The sequence below is a fragment of the Sinohyriopsis cumingii genome, unplaced genomic scaffold (genome assembly GCF_028554795.1).
Source record: "Sinohyriopsis cumingii isolate HCF-2022 unplaced genomic scaffold, ASM2855479v2 utg001531l, whole genome shotgun sequence".
Taxonomy (NCBI): domain Eukaryota; kingdom Metazoa; phylum Mollusca; class Bivalvia; order Unionida; family Unionidae; genus Sinohyriopsis; species Sinohyriopsis cumingii.
Window position 1 is genome coordinate 34,283 of NW_028316014.1, and position 23,078 is coordinate 57,360.

Here is a 23,078-nt window from a genome sequence, read left to right on the forward strand (position 1 = left end):
TGAATATTGTCATCATAAGCCAAGGAATAGAGAGTCAATCTGTAGTATTTCTCCATTTAAACAAATACATAATCATAAATGTTTCTTGAGTACCAACTTAGTGCCAGTTTCTTCTCTATCTCTGACACCACAGTTGTCTTTACTTCACGAACTATGTAATATCGCTCAAAACAAGGGTCAGAATTATTATGAAAATATGCAAATTTAGGATATCCAAAACTGAATGTTGCACCATCAAAGAACACTATAATGAATATGCACTATTGCTTTTAAGAGTAACATACAATTTCAACTTGGTATGACTCATGATTATGCTATTTCATGCAAAAATGTTAGGAGGCATGTGATAAAAAGGCACAGAAAGTCTTCAGAAGTACCTGGAACATAGAAAAAGTGAATTTATTCTTGAAGCTGAATGTTCACGACACATTTATATATAACCATATGTAAAAACAAAATATGCAATTTTCAGCATGAGATAACATGAGGTCAAGAATTTTCAAAAAGTGACCAAAGAGCATTATTAAAAATGGCGGACGGTACATTTGTTTGATTGATTCCTTTGAATTTATCTGAAAAGCTCACACTTTTCTATGTAAGCCAGAAATGGACTGGTTCCCAGCATGTTGTTCTTATCTTGTTACTCACTGTGTGTTTGCCATTGGCTGGCCAAATACAGTTTGGTACTTTCCATAAATAATGCACTGTTACTTGAATCTGCTGTGAGTTGTAAGATAAAAGACCAATTCCGGCCAGTTAACGTAAACATTCATAGAAAAGTCACAGAGTTTTGAAATATTTCCTCTAAAACAATGATATCTCTGGATTCTCAGTGATTTGAAGACAGCAAAGTTTAGATATGAAATGATAAATTATTGAAAATTGGACAAATTATTCACAAATCACTGTGAAAATAATGGTTTTTATGGTTCTACAAATATGTCGACCTTGTGATAAACTACCATATTTCAAAATATTACTCTTTGTCATGGGAAAACTGTTTTGTGGAATTGTTTTTGGTTTCTGAACTACATGCATCTGCTGATCCAATGAGTTTTGTGTGGTTGAAAATTGCAGAAATTTTACAGGTGTAATATTTGACTAATTAAGACAAGATACAACAATAATGCCTGGGAAAGACAACAACCGTATATATATATATATATATATATATATATATATATATATATATATATATATATATATATATATATATATATATATATAGGTAATGTTTTTGTTTTGTAATGTTTGTTTGAACATATAAACATGTAAAAACTTCAAATGGGTTGGCTGAGTATCCAATGATACTGTGTGTAAAAGGTGTGATATGAGATATGTGTTGTCTTTATATAAGACAACTAAAGCTGCATGTTCCAATCTGTTGGGAAACATTTTCCGAGTTTACAGAAAATAAAATAATTCAGGCATCTTGTGGTTTTAATAATTCTTTAATCCCTTCATATAAAATACATATTACCTTGTCCAACTTTAAAATAACTTCTAAAACTTACAATATTAATTAGATCCATTATATTTTATTTCTGACTATTAAGTTTAATACTTCTATTCAAGTTACAAATAATAAAAATTAATCTACATATAATTCACTTCTATTAAAGTAATTTGTATTCACGGTAATTAATTTCTAAAATTTGCTTCTATGCAAGGGCATGGGTGTCCAAAATTCACCTCTGTGACTGGTGGTGGTAGGAAAAACTCACTTCTATAGGTGGTCACCCATTTTTGAATGTGCCTTCCCCTCCACCCCCAGGGGTATGTTTAAATGGAATATCCCTAAGCAAAGCCAATATTTGGTAGCTTTTTCTAGCCTTAATTGGAAAAGGATTGCAAGTATTTGAGTATTCGACGAATTAAACAAAATTCGTTTGAAATGTTTATAAATATAGGATTCTGTTTATCACATGAAATAAAATACTTATTTTATTTGACAACGAGTAATAAAAGTGAAGTGAATTGATTTTGAATACACGCAGATGCCTCGTTCATAATGGCGTGGTCTTAAATGATGACCTGACTCGTGACAAGATTTGTTTATCGATAAATGCAGATCGTACGCTTAACAATGGCCAAGTTTGTAAATAATTTATTAGCAATTTTTGATCAAATGCTAGGTGCAGATTGCTTTCGGCTTGTCAAAATGCAACTGAATGATTTTACTTGTTGGAGAATTTGCTATTTTTGAAAATCCTTCTGATTCACAATTTTTTTGTACATTTAAAATATTTGAACATAAATACTAAAACTCAATTTAAATAAAATAATGAAGAACGTCGCTGCGTTGTTGGATAGAAATAATTTCACGTTTGAAACTTTTTTAAAAATAGAATTCAAAAGTTGGATCAGATGATTAGGAAGAAAAATATATGGTTGTTATTCTTAGAGTGTTCGAGGAAGAAGGTGAGAGATATAAACATTGCCTAATTCTCGATTCCTATCTCTGTTTTGCATTATTCGATAAAATAATATATGTCTGAGTTTGAGTAGGATATGTTATGATAGAAGGACAGATACGCATTAGTACACATTAAGCATCCACACAAATACAAATAATAACTTAAGCAAATGGAGCAGGGAATTATTTTTGCTCGATACAAACACCCGCATCAAAATGTGTGAAACCTTGATAACGGCTGTTAGTTTCAGTGGCGTACTTTAGTAAAACTATTTAAGATCACAACTCTTCCCTCTGTGCAGAGGTTAACCATTACTATCTGTAAATACTGCCCCCCCCCCCAACACATTTTAAAGCAAAGACTTACCTCTCGACGTAAATGCGTGTTCCAAAATATGGCTTTCTCTTTTAAGCGTTTAATTATCCACTTTGCCTTCACGCAGAACGAGTTGTGCGGAGCAAAGAGCACACATAATATGACAGAAGAACACTCTACAGAAAGCCAGATTTTGCTTTAAAATGAATACGTATCGTTGACTGCCAAAAACAGATAAAAACAAAACAATTGTGCAAATTCCCTGCTTTACTATTGGGACTATGTTTCAATGTGCTTTTCATGAGTGCTTAATTTTTATTTGATGTTGTGGACATACTGCTGTCCAGTGTCCTTTCTGTTGATGTATGTAACAAGATCTTCACTTTTGTGTCAGTGGATTGTTTTGAGTCTCCGAATATGTATTTAGGTGCTCGCTTTTACAGACATATTACCTATGTCCGCGTGGGTTCGAGTCTCAGGCGTGGATATGTGAAAAAGTTTGCCAACAGTTTGCCATGGGTCGGTGGTTCTTCCAGGGATTTGTATGGGTTCTTCCTCTATCAGATATACTGGTCACCATGCATAAGCCCAAAAACATCATCGTTCAAAGAATATGTCTCACTGAACGATATAGCTACTTGACGATATTTGTGTGTGTGTGTGTGAGAGAGAGAGAGAGAGAGCGAACAATCGCACAAACGTTAGTGTACGAGTGGATGTCATCATAAAACGATCACAACACTCTGCAGAGAGGCCAGAGATGAAATGATCAGTTACATCAAGTGAAGGCGACGGCGACAACATTCTATGGCGCACGACAAGTGGAGAGCACTGTTGGTACAAGAGGTTTCGATGACAAGAAGATCGATCATATGCATCTCCACTGGCGAGTATTAAGATCATCCAATTGTAAAAGTCGCATTACATCACCTGGGGACTATTTTCATTTCCAATCATCAAGGAAGATGCTTTCCAGAAAATGTCAAACGACAGGGTACACATTTAAAAATCTGGCGATGTAAGTCAGACATTTATCAATAATGTATAATAAAACGGATCATTTTTTGCATTAGCTCAAAATCCGACAAAGATCAATACTTATCCCTGTACAAAAATCTATGAATATAGCATAGGTTACCTAGTGTATTGACCAAGTTACAGCATCTACTTGTACATATCAGTGAATAAACAAGAGGCTCATCTGGGCCTGAGATCGCTCACCAGTCTGACATTTACCAATTAGACAAATGTAACAATCAACTGGCCTAGAAATGTCGGTCAGATGGATGTATTCTGTTAAACTTTCTTCAAGTGATGTAGATGACATAGGCCATGGAAGCGATTGTTTCAAGATTTTTCTAGATTTTGCATCTTGATCCATATTTGGTTGAGACATCGGTATCAGTTGTCCTATGCCCCCATGTGAGGATACTTGTATCAAAGTGTGTCAAAAATGCTGCTGTTTAGACAGTATTTTGAGATAAGATGATGTGGCTATGTTTCAAGGGATGGAATCTCAACAACTTAAGAGCCCCTATGCCACGATGCTCTCTGTCAAAACTGGTGAGATTCAGTTGAGTGTTTTTTGAGACGCTGTTGATAAGTTACTCTAGTTTGAATAAGACTGACAATGATTCAAGACCTTTAAAGCCGTTTATTCCAGGATTTCCTTTTTATGTCGAGATAGCTGAAACGAGATACATTAGTCTTATTGAAGTAGTTTAAAGATTGTATTGTGTTAGTGACGGCATCCATATTAGATTTTGCGTCGTGATTAAATACAGACTTGAAATGACTTCATGACAGGATTTGTTCTATTAAGTTTTGTTAAATTATTTTAACGGTCTTGGAGAAGAAACAATTTTAACGATTTTCTGTGTAGCAATGGACACATTTGAAGGCTGATTGGCAACATTATATACAAGTCTGGTAGGTCTTTATGCTAAGGTGCATTATTTACAATTCTTTCAGAGCTTTGGAAAGGAAGTCATTTAAGTATTTATATTTTCAGTAAAGGCGGACATATTTTATGGCGGATCGAATCGGCATCACGTGTATAATTTTGAAAGCGCTTCATGCCAAGATGGTTTTAGTCAAATGTGTGACGATTCTGTTGATTGACCTTCTGAAGGAATCAGTAAGATCTTTTTACTTTTTAGTAGGAACAGCAATATTCAATGAACTCATTTGTACAAATCTCCATGATCTTAGCAACTGGACGCGCGTTTGCAAATTTGATCAAATTCTGCTTATCAGTTTTATTTAGAAGAAGCCATTTAAAACCATTTTCATATTTTAAATAACGGCGACCCTATTTTAGAGCAAGGCAGCATTTTGTAATAGACTTGAAACGTCTTATGCCAGCACGATTCCTGTTAAGATTTGTCAAAAGTCATTTAGCGCTTCCGGGGAAGAAGTCGATTAAATTAGTTTTAGTAACAATGACTTTTCGCGTCTTCGTTACAGCAGCCATATTTAAGGAGGACCAATGTTATTTCTAAAACTTAAAAGAACCTCCTACCAGGATGCTTTCTGTCAAATTCGGTCAAATTATGTTGAGTGCTTTCTGAAATGAAGTTAGTTTATACGTTGTCACCAGTTTTTGTAAACTTGGCCATATTTTATAGCGTCTACGCATTATTTCTACAGTTTTTAAAGGCATATAGGTAGGAATGATGTGTACAACAAATTTGTAAGTACAGGAGGGTAAACAAGGTTACTGAATACATATAACAATATCGATGATTTTTACCACTAGCTTTAAATTTTCGTGTTTGTCTTTTTGGATGCGTGTTGAATTGTAAGAACATGTTTTATGTCTCTCAGTCAAAATATAATCCTCATTGTCAGCGCCCAAATTTAATTTCAAAACGTATGCGAGAATCGAGAATTAAGCAGAATGCATGTACGTTTGCTTACCTCTTCCTCCGTTCCACAAGTTTACTCAATACCAGGAAGTAGATTAGATATGCATTTAATGAAGAATTGCTAAACGGATTTGAAATATTTAAAAAATCATTGGATATATTACGCTAACAATACTTATTTTACTTATAATCAATATATTTCAGAAATATAGACTAAGGTTCAAATGTAATGACTGTGTTGAAAACGTACCACAATCAGTTATATATATATATATATATAAGTTAGGGATAAACAGTTTTAGTAATATTTGTATTATGTATGATATACCCTTATTAGAGGTATAAAAAATAAATAAATAGAAAAATAAATTATAATAAAAGAAGAAATAAAAAAAATAATAAAAGAAAAAAAAGAAAAAAATTAGAAAGATAAATATATAGAACATATATACTAATATAATCTTTACAGCTGTTAAAGAAGTTATCAGAACTCAATTTATATAATAAAAATATGGTGTGCATAACGCTTACTATCAAGTATTTTATAAATAATTAATCATATTATATTGAAAATTAATTTACAAATTCACTTTCATTTTTAAAGAATTAGTAAACTTATTTTTATGTTATTAGATTTTACTTTTACCAATTAAGATTTTCTGCAAAGTAAAATATGAAATATTCATATCTAATTGTAAACAGGGGACATAATTCTGGATATACCGTATTAAGACGGTGAATCCAATAGGTTTTCTTTAGTAGACGTTCCATTTCATAATCAGCTTTAACAATAGGTTGGAAGGAGAAATCTTGTAATGTATGGGAATTTTTGTTAAAATGTGCAGCAACATGAGATGAAAATGATTGATCGATATAATTTTTTATATCTGATCTATGTTGGTTCATACGTTTAGATATTTGTTGACTGGTTTGTCCAACATATTGGATGCCACATTTTTTGCATGTTATCAAATAATTAACATTTGATGTTGCACAATTAATGTCACAACGCATATTAAAAGTTTCTTTCGTATTATTACTATTGAAACAAGTATTTTCATTAATAAATGAACAATGTGAACATCTAGGTCTATTACATTTAGTTGATGATCCTATTTTATATGATGGTTTTTCTAATTTGGAATTAGTTAGGAAATCTTTAAGATTTTTAGTCCTTTTATAAGCAAGTGTGGGTTTGCTTTCGCGTAGTGATTTAACACTTGCTTTACATGATAAGTTTAATAAATCCCAATATTTATTGATAATCTTACCTACATTAGGCAAACTTGGATTATATTCAATAATAAAAGGAATGATATCTTCATTTCTATTTTTGATTTTATATTGTAAAGATTCAAGCTGTGTAAGAGAAGATACTTTTTGGAAAGCAGTATTAATGATGTCAATAGGGTAATTTCTATTTAAAAAATGCTGACCTAGCTCTGTCAAAGATGATTTAAAAACAGCAAAATCCGAAATAATTCTTCTGTATCTTTTTGCTTGACTATATGGTATCCCATTTTTACATGATTTAGGATGGCATGAAGAATATTCAACATACTGATGAATATTCGTGTTTTTAACATGAACCATGGTAGTAATTTCATTATTTTCATTTTTCATGACATCAACGTCCAAGAATGAAACTTTAGTTTTAGAGACATTGAATGTAAATTTTATTGTTGGATGTAATTTGTTTAAATTGTCTATAAAGTAATAAAGGTCTTCTAATGAATAACTCCAAATCATAAAGATATCGTCTAAAAACCTTACCATACATCCGGTTTTAAGAGGCATTTATTTAGAAAATCATTTTCTAATTTTCCCATAAATAAAGATGCATAAGCAGGTGCCATAGGACTACCCATTGCTGTTCCCATTTTTTGGAGATAGTTTGTATTACCAAATTGAAAAAGTTATTTTCGAGCACAAGTTTTATCAAATCACAAATATGTTCTTTTGAGAGTTTATATGTATGTTCGTTATCTTCAAGATAATATTTACATGCTTCGATACCATGATTGTGTGGTATATTCGTGTAGAGTGAAACCACATCAAGTGTAACAAGGAATGAATTTTCAGTTAGTTTTGGTAAAGATTTCAATTTGGTAATGAAATCAAAAGTATCTTTGACGTATGAAGGTAGTGATTTCATTAGTGGTTGTAAAATGTGATCAATATATTGCGATATATTATTTGTAACTGAGTTGTATGTAGAAAAAATGGGTCTACCTGGATATCCTAAAGGTAGTGACTTATCAACCGCTTTATGTATTTTTGGTAAAATATAAAACTGAGGTGTGCGCATTTTATTTGGGAAGATATCTAGTTCATCATATATGGAACAATTGTGTACAGAGATTTGATTAATACATTGGCTTATTGTTTCTTTCATATCTTCAGAAGGATTATAGGAAAGTTTTGTGTAATATTCTTCATCATTTAATTGTCATTCTACTTCTTTAATATAATCCTCCTTATTCATTATTACTATGGTGCTAGACTTATCCGCTTTTTTAATAATAATACTTTCATCTTGCGATAAGCTACGTAAAGAATTTAATTCTTCTTTAGATATGTTTGTAAAATGTTTTCTTTTAGGACTGGTATTTAAAATTTCTTGTTTAGTTGCTTCAATATAAAAATCGAGATAAATATCTCGTCCACTAGAAGGTGTAAATGTTGATTCTTTTTTATTGTACATGTACACATTCTACGTGTTGGTGTTGTGTATATATATATATATATATATATATATATATATATATATATATATATATATATATATATATATATATATATAACTAAACACACTGATTCCAGCTGTACTTCTGCGTTTAATCCAAATAATAATAATAATAATAATAATAATAATAAAAACATCATCATCATCAACAAGAACAACAATAGTAATATACAAAACATACATAGAAATATGTAAATTATCTGACATAAATCACAAATCAGATATTGGATTCTTAGCATACAAAATTTGTACTTGCCAGCTTATGTTCAATCATACCAATATATGGGTGCATCGAATAGAAGATCAGAAGTAGACACACTTAGATGTTGTTACTTTTGTTTTGTATGTTACATGTGCTATAATCATAATACAACATTATGAATATGATAATGATAATTGAATAAACGAAAATATTGAAAAGATTAGATGGCTACAAAGTGTCATGCACATTTGTATACTAATAGAAACAGAAATAGAAAATTAAGCTTCCTTTGGTCTATACAAAGTCACAAATATTATTATTTTGGAGGAAAATGTACTATTTTGTGCATCATAATCAGATATTGATGAAATATGAAAATCCAATTTTTAATAAATGGTACAAAAAACATTTATATGCATAAATAATATAGTTTGAGGTATACAGATGATTCTAACTAATATGCAGACTAGATTAGATTAAATTATGTCACACAATAATAAATTACAAACAGCCACAGATGATGCGATTTTAATAGATAATGAAAACATGTATGCATATTTATGAAATACCAAAAAAAATACGAAACTATTTGAAACATATATTTAATTATGATGCAATAATTGATCAAAACTAAGCTGATGAAGAACAAACATAACAATATGAAGGGAAGACAATTTAAATTAGTTCAGCGAACATAAGATAGAATATCATCATTAGTTTAATCTATATGAAGATCTTTTCGCATAAATTCAATACTTAGAGCCATAATTTATAATTGGATATTCTAATTTAGTTTGTTCCATTCTCAGTTGCTGATATATTTAGATAATATATTTATATAAACTGCAAGGGGAAATAAAGGAGCCAAGAATAATATAGCATGTTCTACTAAAAATGTAACAAGCCACAGCAAAAGAATTAAATAACCACGATATTACTGATTTGTTAATGAAAGCATACTTATCGAAAACATTTTCAGTTTAAAGCATTAGCTATTGAGTTTAATCCTAGTTCGGTTCTGTTAACATATCCATTAGCATCGTTTGGAGTTGAAGTAATACCTCCTCAATTACCTTTGACATCATTGGGAGGTGAAGTAATACCTCCTCAATTACCTTTGACAATCATTGGGAGGTGAAGTAATACCTCCTCAATTACCTTTGACATCATTGGGAGTTGAAGTAATACCTCCTCAATTACCTTTGACATCATTGGGAGTTGAAGTAATACCTCCTCAATTACCTTTGACATCATTGGGAGTTGAAGTAATACCTCCTCAATTACCTTTGACATCATTTGGAGGTGAAGTAATACCTCCTCAATTACCTTTGACATCATTTGGAGTTGAATCACTACTTCATCAACTACGTTCTTTAACTCTACTCTTAACTAGATTGGCCCCTACAGTTGAAGCTACTAATCTAATAGATTTTTTATCCTAGCTAGTTTACGCCATTTCTTCATCAATAATCTTTATATTCTTTATCAAAGAGGTAAATTGAAGTTGAAAACAATTACACTGTACCAGTGTCACTTATACCTACAGAAGTACTTTCTTATACATTAATACCCTTTCACCTTCATATCTTCCAAGTTTAGCACCATTAAACATACGTCTGACAATACTTTTGATAAACAAAAAGCAAATCATTCTTAATTATCTAAATACAACATCACCATGTTATTGGATAAGGTAATGTTTTCGTTTCATATTACCTAATTAAGTCTAATGGAAATTCTGCTATCACGGTTGCAATATCGATACAATTATTACCTTCATTACATTTCCTAGCACAATATAATCTGGTTCTCAATCTGATTAAAGTCGCTGTATATTTGTAACTAATATATATTAGCACCGATACGAGGCTATTTACTGTTTGTCATTATGATTCACCGTTTCACACTTACATTTACATTTGGCCTAAGTCGAAAAGTAGAAAATATTGTATTTATCGTCTTAACGCTAGAACCTCGGTATAGTTCACATTATAATTATGTAATTAACATAAAGCTCATAACTGTTATGACGTATTGAACGATGGGTAGTTTTCTATCAGTTAAAAAAATTAGGTGAAGACATTTTAAAGGAACAAGAGCATTTGAACATTATTGTATTAGATAAAGGCTAACTCATTAGTCATCTTTCTTGCCAGAAGTATGTGAAATAATAATAGGATGAGATCATTATATAGGTGGAATATATGGGGAAAATAACAGCCAAACACAGGTAAACGTTTTGCTCACCATCGTATCGGAGTTGCACAGCCATCTTTTGTCCTGCAATTAAAAAAAATGTTTTAACTTATGACTGATAATTAAATACTTGTTATAAAGATATGGCTATTTCCGTAAAGGTATGTTATCCCTGCCTTATTGGGAGCTCTTCACAGTCAAGACACATTTGATGAACAAGAGACTAAACTTCCAGAAAACTCTGGTTAGAAAGCTAAAAGAAAACTATGAGTAGTATACATTTTGTTGCTCATGGAGAAATATTACATTTAATACTATTACATATCTTTCCTCGAAATCTAAATAAATGAATTCCTCGAGCAATCCAAATTTCCCTTTGCCTTTGACTGTTACCGTAACAATCAGAATGGGTACTCTTTCGCCAATCGGAAGTTGCTATACCACTCAGACTATAAAATTTGTTAGGGAAGAAATAATTTGATTTGTTTTCTATTTAAATAATAATGTACAAAACGACATTTATTAAAAGACTTTAGAGAGAGATATAAAAAATTATTTCACTAGTTTAGCATACCAAACCAATATTTATGAGTAAAATTGTGTCCATTTTTCACAAATTTCAGTGTCATAAAAGTGTCGGAAAATATGAGGATTAAAGAATACTTTAAACGATGATAAAAAGAATATCACTGAAAGTATGTATGGTTACATCTGTATCAGGAATGAATAACACCTAATGTAAAATGATCAAGCTTAAAATATTCTATTAATGCTTATATTTGTTTCAAATGGCCGAGACAATACATTTTTATGACAACTGTACCACGATCCTGAAGGAAACTAAAATATAACACATTGAAACGAAGTCAAAGTTATGTTCAGTGCTTTCTGAAAACCTACAGTGGATTTTATTATTTGTCTAGCCATAAAATCTATGTTTTAAGTATATACCACTTACTACGCTGAAAGTGTACCAAAATAATATATAGCCTTCATTACATAAACATTTTCTAAATTGAAATTCAAACATTTAAAGGGTGCCTATGACCTGACATTGTTATTGCGTCATGTATGAACTTGTAATATAATTTAATATTCATTAATGTAATCTATGACAAGCAGAACTATGCGCACAGTTTCCTTGTGCATTCTTCTACCACACACAGGCCTCTCAAGTAGACCAAGCGTGGATTTATAACTCACCTTCCTAATGATATGGAAGAATGGGAACCACCCCAGAAATTTGTGAGCATAAAATAAAATATATCTGGATCTGGCTGGTCAAGATTGATCGATAATGAAAGCAAATGTTTAGTAAAACGAATCTTCTGAGAGATTATCCTAGTTGTAATTGAACAAAAAAAGTGATAATGTATTTTTGATGGAATTCAGTCCTTTTACAGCTTTTAATTTGCAAAAGTCTTTGCTCAAATTAGCACCCGAGTCTTTGGTTCAAATCGACAGATTGTAGCAGCTCATTTTGGTTTTGGTTTTCTCTACACAGAAGCTGGCACAAATATGTCTATACTGATAACTATACGTTTGATAATGAACATTCAGAAATTTAAAGTTATTATAGGTGTAATGTGAGAGCTGGGTGAGTACCATGAGTCCTACAAGGGGATCAACACTCGACCTTCAAATATCTGTAATATTTTGCGATGTATCGAAGGTATTCGAACGTGTCTAGCACGAAGGTCGTATCCATAAACTTAAAAGCAACGGAACTGAGTCAGATTTGATTGATTGATTTGCCAACGATCATTCCCACAGAACACAACATGTTGTTGTGAAAACCGCAAAATCTACAACTCAATATGTTTCAACTGGGATAAAGCAGGGTTCAGTTATATGGTCATTGTTGTTTCTTACGTATATAAATGATTTCGCAAGCGATCTACTCTGTCCCACCTGACTTTTCACTGACGACAATTCTCTCTCTTACGCTTCTAGAGGTAGGCAAGATATCCAATATTTACTCTGTGCTGACAGGGAAACTTTAGACGACTGATTTGATCAATAAGCTTTAACGCAGCAAAATCTAAAGTCATGTCTTTTAGCAAAAAGAATAATTCCCTTTCCCAAATTGAAGTTCTTAAACTAATGACGTGAATTCATTAACAATGACAAACATTTGGGCTTTACATTTAGTAATACGTGCATCTGGAGCCTATATATTGAAATTATACTTGTAAAACATCTAATTGCTAAACATTTAAAGATTCCTCAAATACAAGCTGAGTAGGTAATCATTAGACAGAATTAGCTTATCATGTATTATGCCTCTATCAGAAATCATTTGTAATGGATGATCTAATGCACAATATGATAGATTAAAGAGATTACAGAGTGAGGCTGCTAGGATAGTCACAGGTCTAACCAGTATTTATGTGGAATACGGTTGTCCCAACTATCAAAAAAGGAAATCTCGCAAACTGCATTTTTTAAAACAACTGTGCTTGCAATAATTCACCAAGCTATTAAATATGAACTGTTTAATGAATTTTGACAGACTAGACTATACTAGCTTCTGAAAGTGCAATGAATGGATTACAAAATATATAAATTGTGAAAAAATTAGTTGACTCCTTTTTTGAAATTTTCCTTTAAATTCCATAAATAGCAGTGTTTTGATAGGTGAACATCTGATGTGATGTGTGATTTTGATTTTTAACATAGCTTTAACAATTTTTCAGTCATATCGCTACGCTGTCTGCAATGTGGCAGTTTGTAGTGATGTTGTAGTGATGTCTAGCACTGGGGCATCATGCTGCAGACATGTATCATGATGTCCCACACAGTCACATTATCCTGACACCAGGCTGACCAGTCCTAACACTAACCTCTTAATGCCGAACGCTAAGCGAGGCAGCTGTTAGTGCCATTTTTATAAGTCTCTGGTATGACTCGGCCGGGGATCGAACCCACGACCTCTCGCATCCGAGGCGGACTCTCTAACCACTAGGCCACATCTGAAATAAGGCCAAACTTTATACTCTAGAACAAAAATTAAACCCATCAATCATGCACCAAAATGAAGGGAATTTGAAAAGTTCATTGTACAATACCTATGATGTACAAGGTCTTTTGAAGTAGGCCTCAAAACCACCGATGCAAACCTGGCAAACTATTGTTTTATAAAACATCTAACCGTATGCAAATTATGTAACTAGAGCGCCACCTTCAAAAATATGAAAATTTGTACCCTTTCTTCTTATTTTTATATTATTATGTATGATCTTCTCAACAAAAAGGTACACTAACAGTGATGTTATGCACGGAAATAAGCTAACTATGCTTAGATTGCTATTGCTTACACGATATTCCTTGTGGACAGTATTATGCGTGCATGACCTTAATTATGGGGAAATTAAAAGTCTTACAACACACGAGTGTCAACATAACTTTAAAATTGTTGCATTCAGTGGAGGAAATATATGTGAAAACGTTTCTTTTCATTCATTTGCAATGAAATTAAGAAATAAATGATGACAAAGCAAATTCACTTCTTCCATATGGTAGTGTCAGAAGAATAAGCAAATAATTTACATTTTGACCTTTGACCCCCATTAACCTGCCCTGTTCCAGCCTTTTCAAACTATACAATTTATTAGTGAAATCTCCTGAATAGCTACAGCAAGTTTCATGTTCCTGTTTCTTCGCATATCATTGGCTGATGTGTTAAGAACATACAATATGCATTTTTTTAATAACTCAAATTTCATGATGGGGGAAGTTGGGGGTGATGAGGCTGGGCTTGTGTGGAACTTTTATGCTACGAATGAACTCTGTTCTGTAAGGGAAAAAACATGAGAATTTTTCAAAAGATCTGTTTTGATGAATGCGACTTAAACGTTTCAGTACAGAACCACTATTAAATCACACAGTATTAATGCCTGTGTGGTCTTTAAGGGGACGCTCCACATATATGATCAGCTTCTGAGAGAGAGAGACAGGTGTAAGATGAAGTTGTTTGCATCTGCAACGTGCACACTGGAGATAATGTTGACATACTTCTATGTTACTTTCATGTAAAATACTGAATTTCTTGGGATACTGTACTTGTGTAAATTGTATATTAATGAAGGACACAGATGACTGTAAAAACTGCTACCATATGCTAAAAAAATCAGTCTGGTTTAGTCTAATGTTTACTGTTTTAGCAGTTATTACAATAGGAAAAATGAATTTGGACAGACAAAACAATACATACTTCTGAAGGAACAATGGATGGACAACAAAATATATTAAATAAAAATGTTATTGTCTCTTTTTTACAATTTTCCTCTAAATTTCTGGAAGTGAAAATGACCATGCGGTATTTTAATAGATGGACATCTGAAGTAAGGCAAAGCTATATAACCTATAACCCAAATTATACAAATCAATCATGCCCCCAAATAAAGGGAATTAAAACTTCTTTTATTAATACCTAAATTACATGATGTCTTTTTTTAAATAACCAGTAATATCAGTGACTGAGACCAGGGAAATTCTTTAACATTAAAAATCTAACCCCATGCAAATTATGAAACTGTTAAATCACGATATACAGTCCAATATACTCAGATTTTTAGCAGAAAATCGTAAGAAATTTGCATCACCACAGATTTTATCGTCAAATCATAATAAATATTCTATACTCATAGACTTTCATTAAATGACAATATATATATATATATATATATATATATATATATATATATATATATATATATATATATATATATATATATATATATATATATATATATACACTCTGCCAGCGAGCGTCTGCAGTCTGTTCAGGATGACGCGTGAGAAAACTTTACCAACCGTGCTGAGAAGGGATATGCCCCTGTAGTTGTTGCAGTCGCTTCTGTCGCCCTTGTTCTTGTACAGGGTTACGATGTTGGCGTCTCTCATGTCCTGAGGCACTGCATCCATATCCCAGCACTGGCAAAAAAGGTCGTACAGGTGTGTGAGCAGCACGCTACATCCGCACTTGATGGCTTCTGCTGAGATGCCATCCTTCCCTAAGGCTTTACCTAAGAACAGTTTCTCTAAGGCCTTCTTTAGTTTGGCTACAGTAGGTTTCTCGTCCAGTTCGGCCATGAGAGGAAGGTTTTTCAATGGCGTTGAGACCATGATTGCTCTTAACATACAGACGTGACCTCAGAGTTGGTCGGCGTATGGATAATATTCAAATCTGGTTAGAAAATCGCCAGATAGCAGATTCGCTTATTTAGCGACTATGGCGGAGAGTGTAGTAAATAACTTTGTAAACGGTCTTCTATAGGTGGGTGGGGAGTAGGTCCAAAGAATTCAGGAAGCAGTGTAACCTATTTCGTAGAAGGATTTATTTGTTGGTCTGAACATCGCTCGGTGATTTCGGTTAGGTCGTTAAATAACCTCGGAAGTAGTTGTAGGAAGGCACAATAATTCCATGTGTCTGGTGATTCGTTTCTGGCGGAGTACGCCATGTATGATACGAGAAGCAAAGGCCGAGATTGTTCTGTTGGTGACTTTGTATCCTTCCATACGGAAATGGTCGAGCGATGTTACGATGGATTTGTTCGCTTATCATTTGGATACATTTAAACTTTAACGTAGGTTAGCAAGAAAGGTGGCGTTCTGAAGTTTCGTATTTTGCAGAATTAAAAACAAAAAAGAATTTCCCCGAGTTTCTTCACTGGTTATACTAGCTAATTTAAAAAAGATCTTGTATAGCTTAGATATTGTTCCAAGGACCTTTAACTCCCTTTATTCTGGTGTATGATTGATGGTTGTAATATGGGTTATAGAATATACAACTTGGCCTTACTCCAGATGTGCATCTTTAAAAAAAAAAACAACTGCTAGCTCCACCTGATCATGTTCACTTCCTGGATTTCAGAGGTAAATTGTAAAAAATAAAAAAATAATAAAAAAAAATTAAAAAAAAGAGCCGATAAGTATTTAACATTTTATATATTTCGTAATTCAGTCATTGGACTTTCAGAAGCTGATATTGTGTATTTGGGCAAAATTCATTTTGCTAATTTTAATAGGTGCTAAAGATAGTGAACTTTAGACCAATTCAGGCTGATTTTTTAGCACAAGGGAGCAGTTATTTAATCATTTTATTTAGTAGTGTGTTTAGATTATGTTCAATTTCCGTAAGTACAATATCCAAAGAAATGTCAGCCACATTACATCAAAGCAGCATATAGGTACGCCAATATTCTCTCCACTGTGCATGTTGCAAATGCAAACAACTTTACCTTACATGCGTTACTCTGTCGAAAGTACATAACAAATGTTGAGCGCCCCCAAAACGGGTTTTCCCACAATCTATAAATGTAAATCGGTTGTCACGAGAGTCCATCCAAAATGGCTGACTTGGATGATGGGTCTGAATTGTCTTGAGACAAAATAGTTGAAAATATGGTAATTCTGATCTTGTATATGTAAATGAAGAAGAAATGGAATATTTACAAAAAGAATGGATGAATAGTAGTGCTGAAACTGAGTACTTTGAGGCTTTGAAGTCGCCTGTGTGTACTACACCTAAATTTCGTCAATGGATGATATTTTAATGGGATCGTAATGTTCACATATTTTACGAATGCGCTGGTCCAGCAGGAGTATGTTATAGTGACTATCAATTTTCGGAAATATCACGATTTACAAATAGGAATGCACATGTGAAACGAGAGACTGATCCAAACCAACAGAAAGGTGCTTGAACATGTGTGACGTTATCTGAAATAAAGGTTCGTTTTGTTTTGATTTTTTTTAATAGCTTGTATATGTTGATGGAGGTCACGATTATGGACAGAGTATTATCTGTAAACAAATGAGAAATTTTGGCTTGTTTGATTGAATTATGGAGAAATTATGTCATGCGACAGGTTTGACAAGGTAAGACGTGATGTGATGTGTGATTTTGATTTTTAACGTAGCTTTAACAATTTTGCAGTCATATCGCTACGATGTCTGCATTGTGGCAGTTTATAGTGATGTCTAGCACTGGGGCATCATGCCGCAAACATGTAGCATGATGTCCCACCCAGTCACATTATCCTGACACCAGGCCGACCAGTCCTAACACTAACCTCTTAATGCTGAACGCCAAGCGAGGCAGCTGTTAGTACCAATTTTGTAAGTCTTTGGTATGACTTGGCCGGGGATCGAACCCACGACCTCCCGCATCCGAGGCGGACGCTCTAACGACTAGGCCACCGGAGCGGTGACAAGGTAAGACACTTCTCGCATTGCAGAGATAATTGATACAAGTAAATAATTTCCTTGTCACATAACTGTTTTTGACTTCTGTTGATTTAATCAGGTGCAATCAAAGTTAGCAGATGTTTCTGTTCATATTTATTTTCATAAAGAAGAACGTAAAACTTTATGTATATATGACTTTTAACATCAAAAGAAATAGCATTATCTACACATGGGTTTCTCTAAAATATGACATTTATTCAAGGCATTATTTGCAAGAAAAACATAACTATCGATTTGTTATAAAGAAGAAACCACATATTTTGCTTAAATGCTCCAATTATTTTTTTTTAATGACTACAATGAATTTTACTATTTGATTTACCAGTATAATTATCTGTGCGATACGAAACTTGTTTATGAGCATATTTTCAGAGACCTCAAATTGTCTTCTTTAGAGTGATATAAAATGTGTATTGCTCTGACAAGAAATAAAATGTTTATAAGGCACTGAAAATATGTTGCCTACTTTTATCAAATATATGTATACTTAATGTTACTTAGTATTCTTCGGTCATTACTTAGTGTGAAAGGTAGTCTTTCTTATGTCGTTACTTAGGGTGAAAGGTAGTCTTTCTTCTATCATTACTTAGTGTGAAAGGTAGTCTTTCTTCTGTCGTTACTTAGTGTGAAACTTAGTCTTTCTTCTGTCGTTACTTAGTGTGAAATGTAGTCTTTCTTCTGTCGTTACTTAGTGTGAAAGGTAGTCTTTCTGCTGTCGTTACTTAGTGTGAAAGGTAGTCTTTCTTCTGTCATTACTTAGGGTGAAAGGTAGTCTTTCTTCTGTCATTACTTCGTGTGAAAGGTAGTCTTTCTTCTGTCGTTACTTAGTGTGAAACGTAGTCTTTCTTCTGTCGTTACTTAGTGTGAAAGGTAGTCTTTCTTCTGTCGTTACTTAGTGTGAAAGGTAGTCTTTCTTCTGTCATTACTTAGTGTGAAACTTAGTCTTTCTTCTGTCATTACTTCGTGTGAAAGGTAGTCTTTCTTCTGTCGTTACTTAGTGTGAAACTTAGTCTTTCTTCTGTCGTTACTTAGTGTGAAACGTAGTCTTTCTTCTGTCATTACTTAGTGTGAAAGGTAGTCTTTCTTCTGTTGCTACTTAGTGGTGAATGAGTTAGCTTGGTTGTATGACCATTTTATTATGTTCTTTTTAAATTTGGAGGAAAGAATGAAAAATTAGATAAAAAAATGTAATCAAAAAAATTTAATCTTGTGTAATTATGGATGAAAAAGTATCCTATTGTTATGGTATTGAAAGATGATCAAGATAATAGATTTAAACTGCCCATATATTCGTATCATGTGTGAAATGATTTCAGGCCAAATGATAAGAAGAAATGAAAATATTAGTGGTAATAAACTTTCTTTCTCAGTATGGTGATGAGATAACATTACTTCATGTTGATAGTTGACATAAATGTGTAATGTCCGCTTTACATATTCTACATCAATATTCATTATTTTGTGGTCTTTGTAGAAATGAACAAAACAGAGGTAGTTTGGATAGAAAGTACAAGAGGTAGCAACAAAAAATATTGTGTTGGTTATAAAATTATTTCAGGTTATAGAGTGTGTCACCTTAGGTTAAAGATTTCAAGTGACTTGAAGAAAGAAAAAAAACAACTCTTGATTATCATCGAAAATTCCTGAATTTAAAAATGCACTAGTTCTGTGGTATTGGTGTTTTGAACCATATGTGGAAGGAAGAAAAAGTTTGTCCGTGAAGTTATTCAAGTTTATTTTGCCAATACCAGATGAATATAAAGTTTGTTAATGAACTGTGTGTGTGTGTGTGGTTTGGATTTTTAGCATAGCTTTAACAATTTTTCAGTCATATTGCTACTATGTCTGCAGTGTGACAGTTTATAGTGATGTCTAGCACTGGGGCATCATGCAGCAGACATGTAGCATGATGTTCCACCCAGTCACATTATCCTGACACCAGGTCAACAAGTCCTAACACTGACCTCTTAATGCTGAACGGCAAGTGAGGCAGCTGTTAGTACATTTTTGTAAGTCTTTGGTATGACTTGGCTGGGGATCGAACCCACGACCTCCCACATCCAAGGCGGACGCTCTAGCCACTAGGCCACTGGAGCGGTTTGTTAATGAACTAAATACATTCTTTAAGAAGTTTGTATAGAATGGGTCAAATGAAAAAAAAATGTTTATGGGAGAGATATTCGTGGGAGGAATTAAAGATGATTGATATCTTGAAGTGTGTAAATGTATTGTAAATGAATGACTTAGAGAACTGTTGGGTAATGAATGTAAAGGTTACAATTTGTTTGAATATTTGGTATAAAATATAGATATATTGCTGTTATTTTTGGAAGATATTTTCTTTAGTTGGTAAAAAATATCTGATGACATTTTGAAGATACATCCTTGAAGCCCAAATAGAAGAAAAGGTGTAGCTGTTATTAGAGGTTATTTTTTTAAAAATAAAGACGTGACTAAATCAAGTTTAAAATGAAATTTTGTATGAATGAGACTTGTTGTGTGCAAGAGCCCTTGAGAAATGCTGCAGTATTTAGCATTATAAGAAATTAAAAAGGGATGTTGAGAGGACTGTTAAAGGAAAATAAAATGTTGAAATTATGGATGGCTGCAGTTGAGAATATTGCTTGTTATTTTGTGTATGAATGAAGTTGTGGAGAGAATTTGTGATATTTTGTGTGATTGTGAGATAATTATTATTATATGTATGTGTCTGTGTATTAGTTGATATATACATATATTAAAAAATAAATTAAGTATTACTTACCTTGCAGAAGAGGAATGTTGCGATGGTGTGGTGGAGAGAAATATATAGAGGTAGAAGTATTATTGGGATCGGGTAAAGCAGGTGAATGTAGAAGGTGGAAGTAATGGAAAGATAGATATATCTTACGGTATATGGTATGGGGTAGTTTTGGCGGAAACCCCCCCAGTATTGGTGGCGTCGGTTTTTTTTTGGTAGGGTATGTGTTGAAAGGGTTGTACGACCAGCTTGGCGACCTTCCAAATGACGCATGTCATTGATAGTGCCCAGAAATGTTGAACGATGCGTAGCTTTTGTTCATAAGCATGCACCAACGAGAAGTAGTGGGCAACCATGTTGTGTGTGACAACGTTATTTGTCAACTATTTTGGATTTGCTTACTGTGTCGGACTTTAAAATACTTATCACGTGTTTGCTATTTAATGTCTTTAGCAATTTAGGGACTAGGGTGAGTGCAACTATGGCAGTATCTTTAAGGACTCGCGGTACTAATTTCAGTTCCCGTAGTAAACCTATGCAAACACCATGATATTAATTTCAATAACTTAAAATTTTTGAGTGCTCATGATCAAACCTATATTTATCAGTATAGATCAAACCTGGATGTCAGCTTCTGTGTACAGGAAAGGATATGAGCCACAGCATTTTCTGAATCTGCATGTGTTTGAAACATGTGCTTTCAATTCCGCACCAAAGAGTCAACTGCTAATTTTAGTAATGAGTGTTCCAAACTCAAAGACTGTTAAAAGACTGAAATTTCATCAATAAAACAATGTCTTTTTTTTTCTTACTTACAGCTAGGATAAGCTATCAAAAGATTCTTTTTCCTAAAACATAACTTACATTACTAACCAATCCAGGACAGCCAAACCCATATATACTCTATTTTATGTTCACCCATTTCCAGGCTGGTTCCCATTTTTCCATATCGTTTGTACCATGTGTCCTTAAATGGCCTGCTTTGTTATGAATATGAAATGAATTAAAGAGTGGTTTTTTACACCCCCGTACCAATATTGTAGTGTGAATTAGTTAGTTATCTTTTTATTCCAGAAAAGTCTTGTCCATACAAAAGCGCTCAAAGTATTTTCATTTTTCTCTAATTTCATGTGCAGATATGTACAAGTTTAAGCTGCTTCCTACAAATTGAGTCCATTTAATCTTACTTTATCTTCTTTAATTAGCTAATTATACATAAGTATTTAATTGAGGAATATTATTTTACCATATATGATATTAATTGCAGTAATACCAGTAAGTAGACCAACAAGTAGGTCTCAGCTTTTTTTTCTGACCGCTGTCAGGAAAAGAAAATAAAGCAGAGACCTACTTGTTGCTTATGTGGGTCGCTGCTTCTTTCCGGGGTTTTCCATGCTTCTTCCTCCACCATTTATTCTGGCCATCATGTATAGAATATCTATTCTGAAAAATGGCGTTAAACCCTATAAAACAAATGTCCTCATTCAGGAGATGGTTATAACCCATTGCATGCTGTTCACGTGCTTAATTCACAAACAGTAAATACTGTAATGTAATTGTCTCTCCTACTCGAACAAAAACAATTGTTACTCATACTGCATTGGCATCAACAGTAGTTCATTAATGGGTTGAAATATTTTTGTTTCAATATACTATTTGCCTAACTCCCAGTTTATATGCCTTTGCTTATATTTCAGTTTTTGGGGTGGGAAACTTTATGAGACCATGTTTTCAAACCTTAAGCATGTGCTGACTTGTCATGTGACTTTACAAGGTTTGAAACAGTGCTGATTCATAATAATGTGCTCCCCACTTCCCAGAGTTCCCTCTACCATCACTAGTGTTTATGACCTAAGCTTGCAGTGACTTTTCATTCCCCTATAACTGTCTAATGTTTGAACAGAATGCTGTTACATTGTGATATGCATCCCCTCCCCCCTTTCCCAGTGAATACAACTGCATCATCACTAGGGTCTGCATTTCAAGTGTCCTAAGTTTGACTATATTTTCAAGCTAGATGCACCTCAGTCTGAGACATCTATAAAGACTGGTTAATCACTTGGACCTTCTTTTCCTATTTTTGTGGTTATTTAAAGCTTCCATTTATTTCATTGTTTAGTTTTGCAGATCCTTATAAAAAACTGGAACTGCCCTGTCAGTCTATGCAATTGCTTTAATTGTACATTACAGACAAATTTGGAAAGTTTTATTTATGTATTTTATTATCCTGGTAAAAATTGCCATCTGGAGCCGATAATCATTGAGAGTTTGGATCTTCCACACTAGTGAAGTGACCATATGATTTGCAGTCTTTGTTTGCTCCAAGGACTGAAATAAACAACAC

General features: G+C 33.1%; 1 protein-coding gene across 1 annotated transcript in view; it reads right to left on the minus strand.

Annotated features, from left to right (window-relative positions):
- LOC149771976 (uncharacterized) overlaps nt 1–15,691 on the minus strand; it is a 29,850-nt gene extending 14,159 nt beyond the window's left edge. The window contains exons 1-2 of the mRNA XM_089947996.1: nt 15,559–15,691; nt 10,795–10,827 (exon numbers count right to left, since the gene is read on the minus strand). Coding sequence (XP_089804122.1) covers nt 10,795–10,819 — 25 coding nt within the window. The 5' untranslated portion in view covers nt 10,820–10,827; nt 15,559–15,691. The remainder of the gene's footprint in view (nt 1–10,794; nt 10,828–15,558) is intronic.
- Between the last annotated feature and the right edge of the window lie 7,387 nt (nt 15,692–23,078).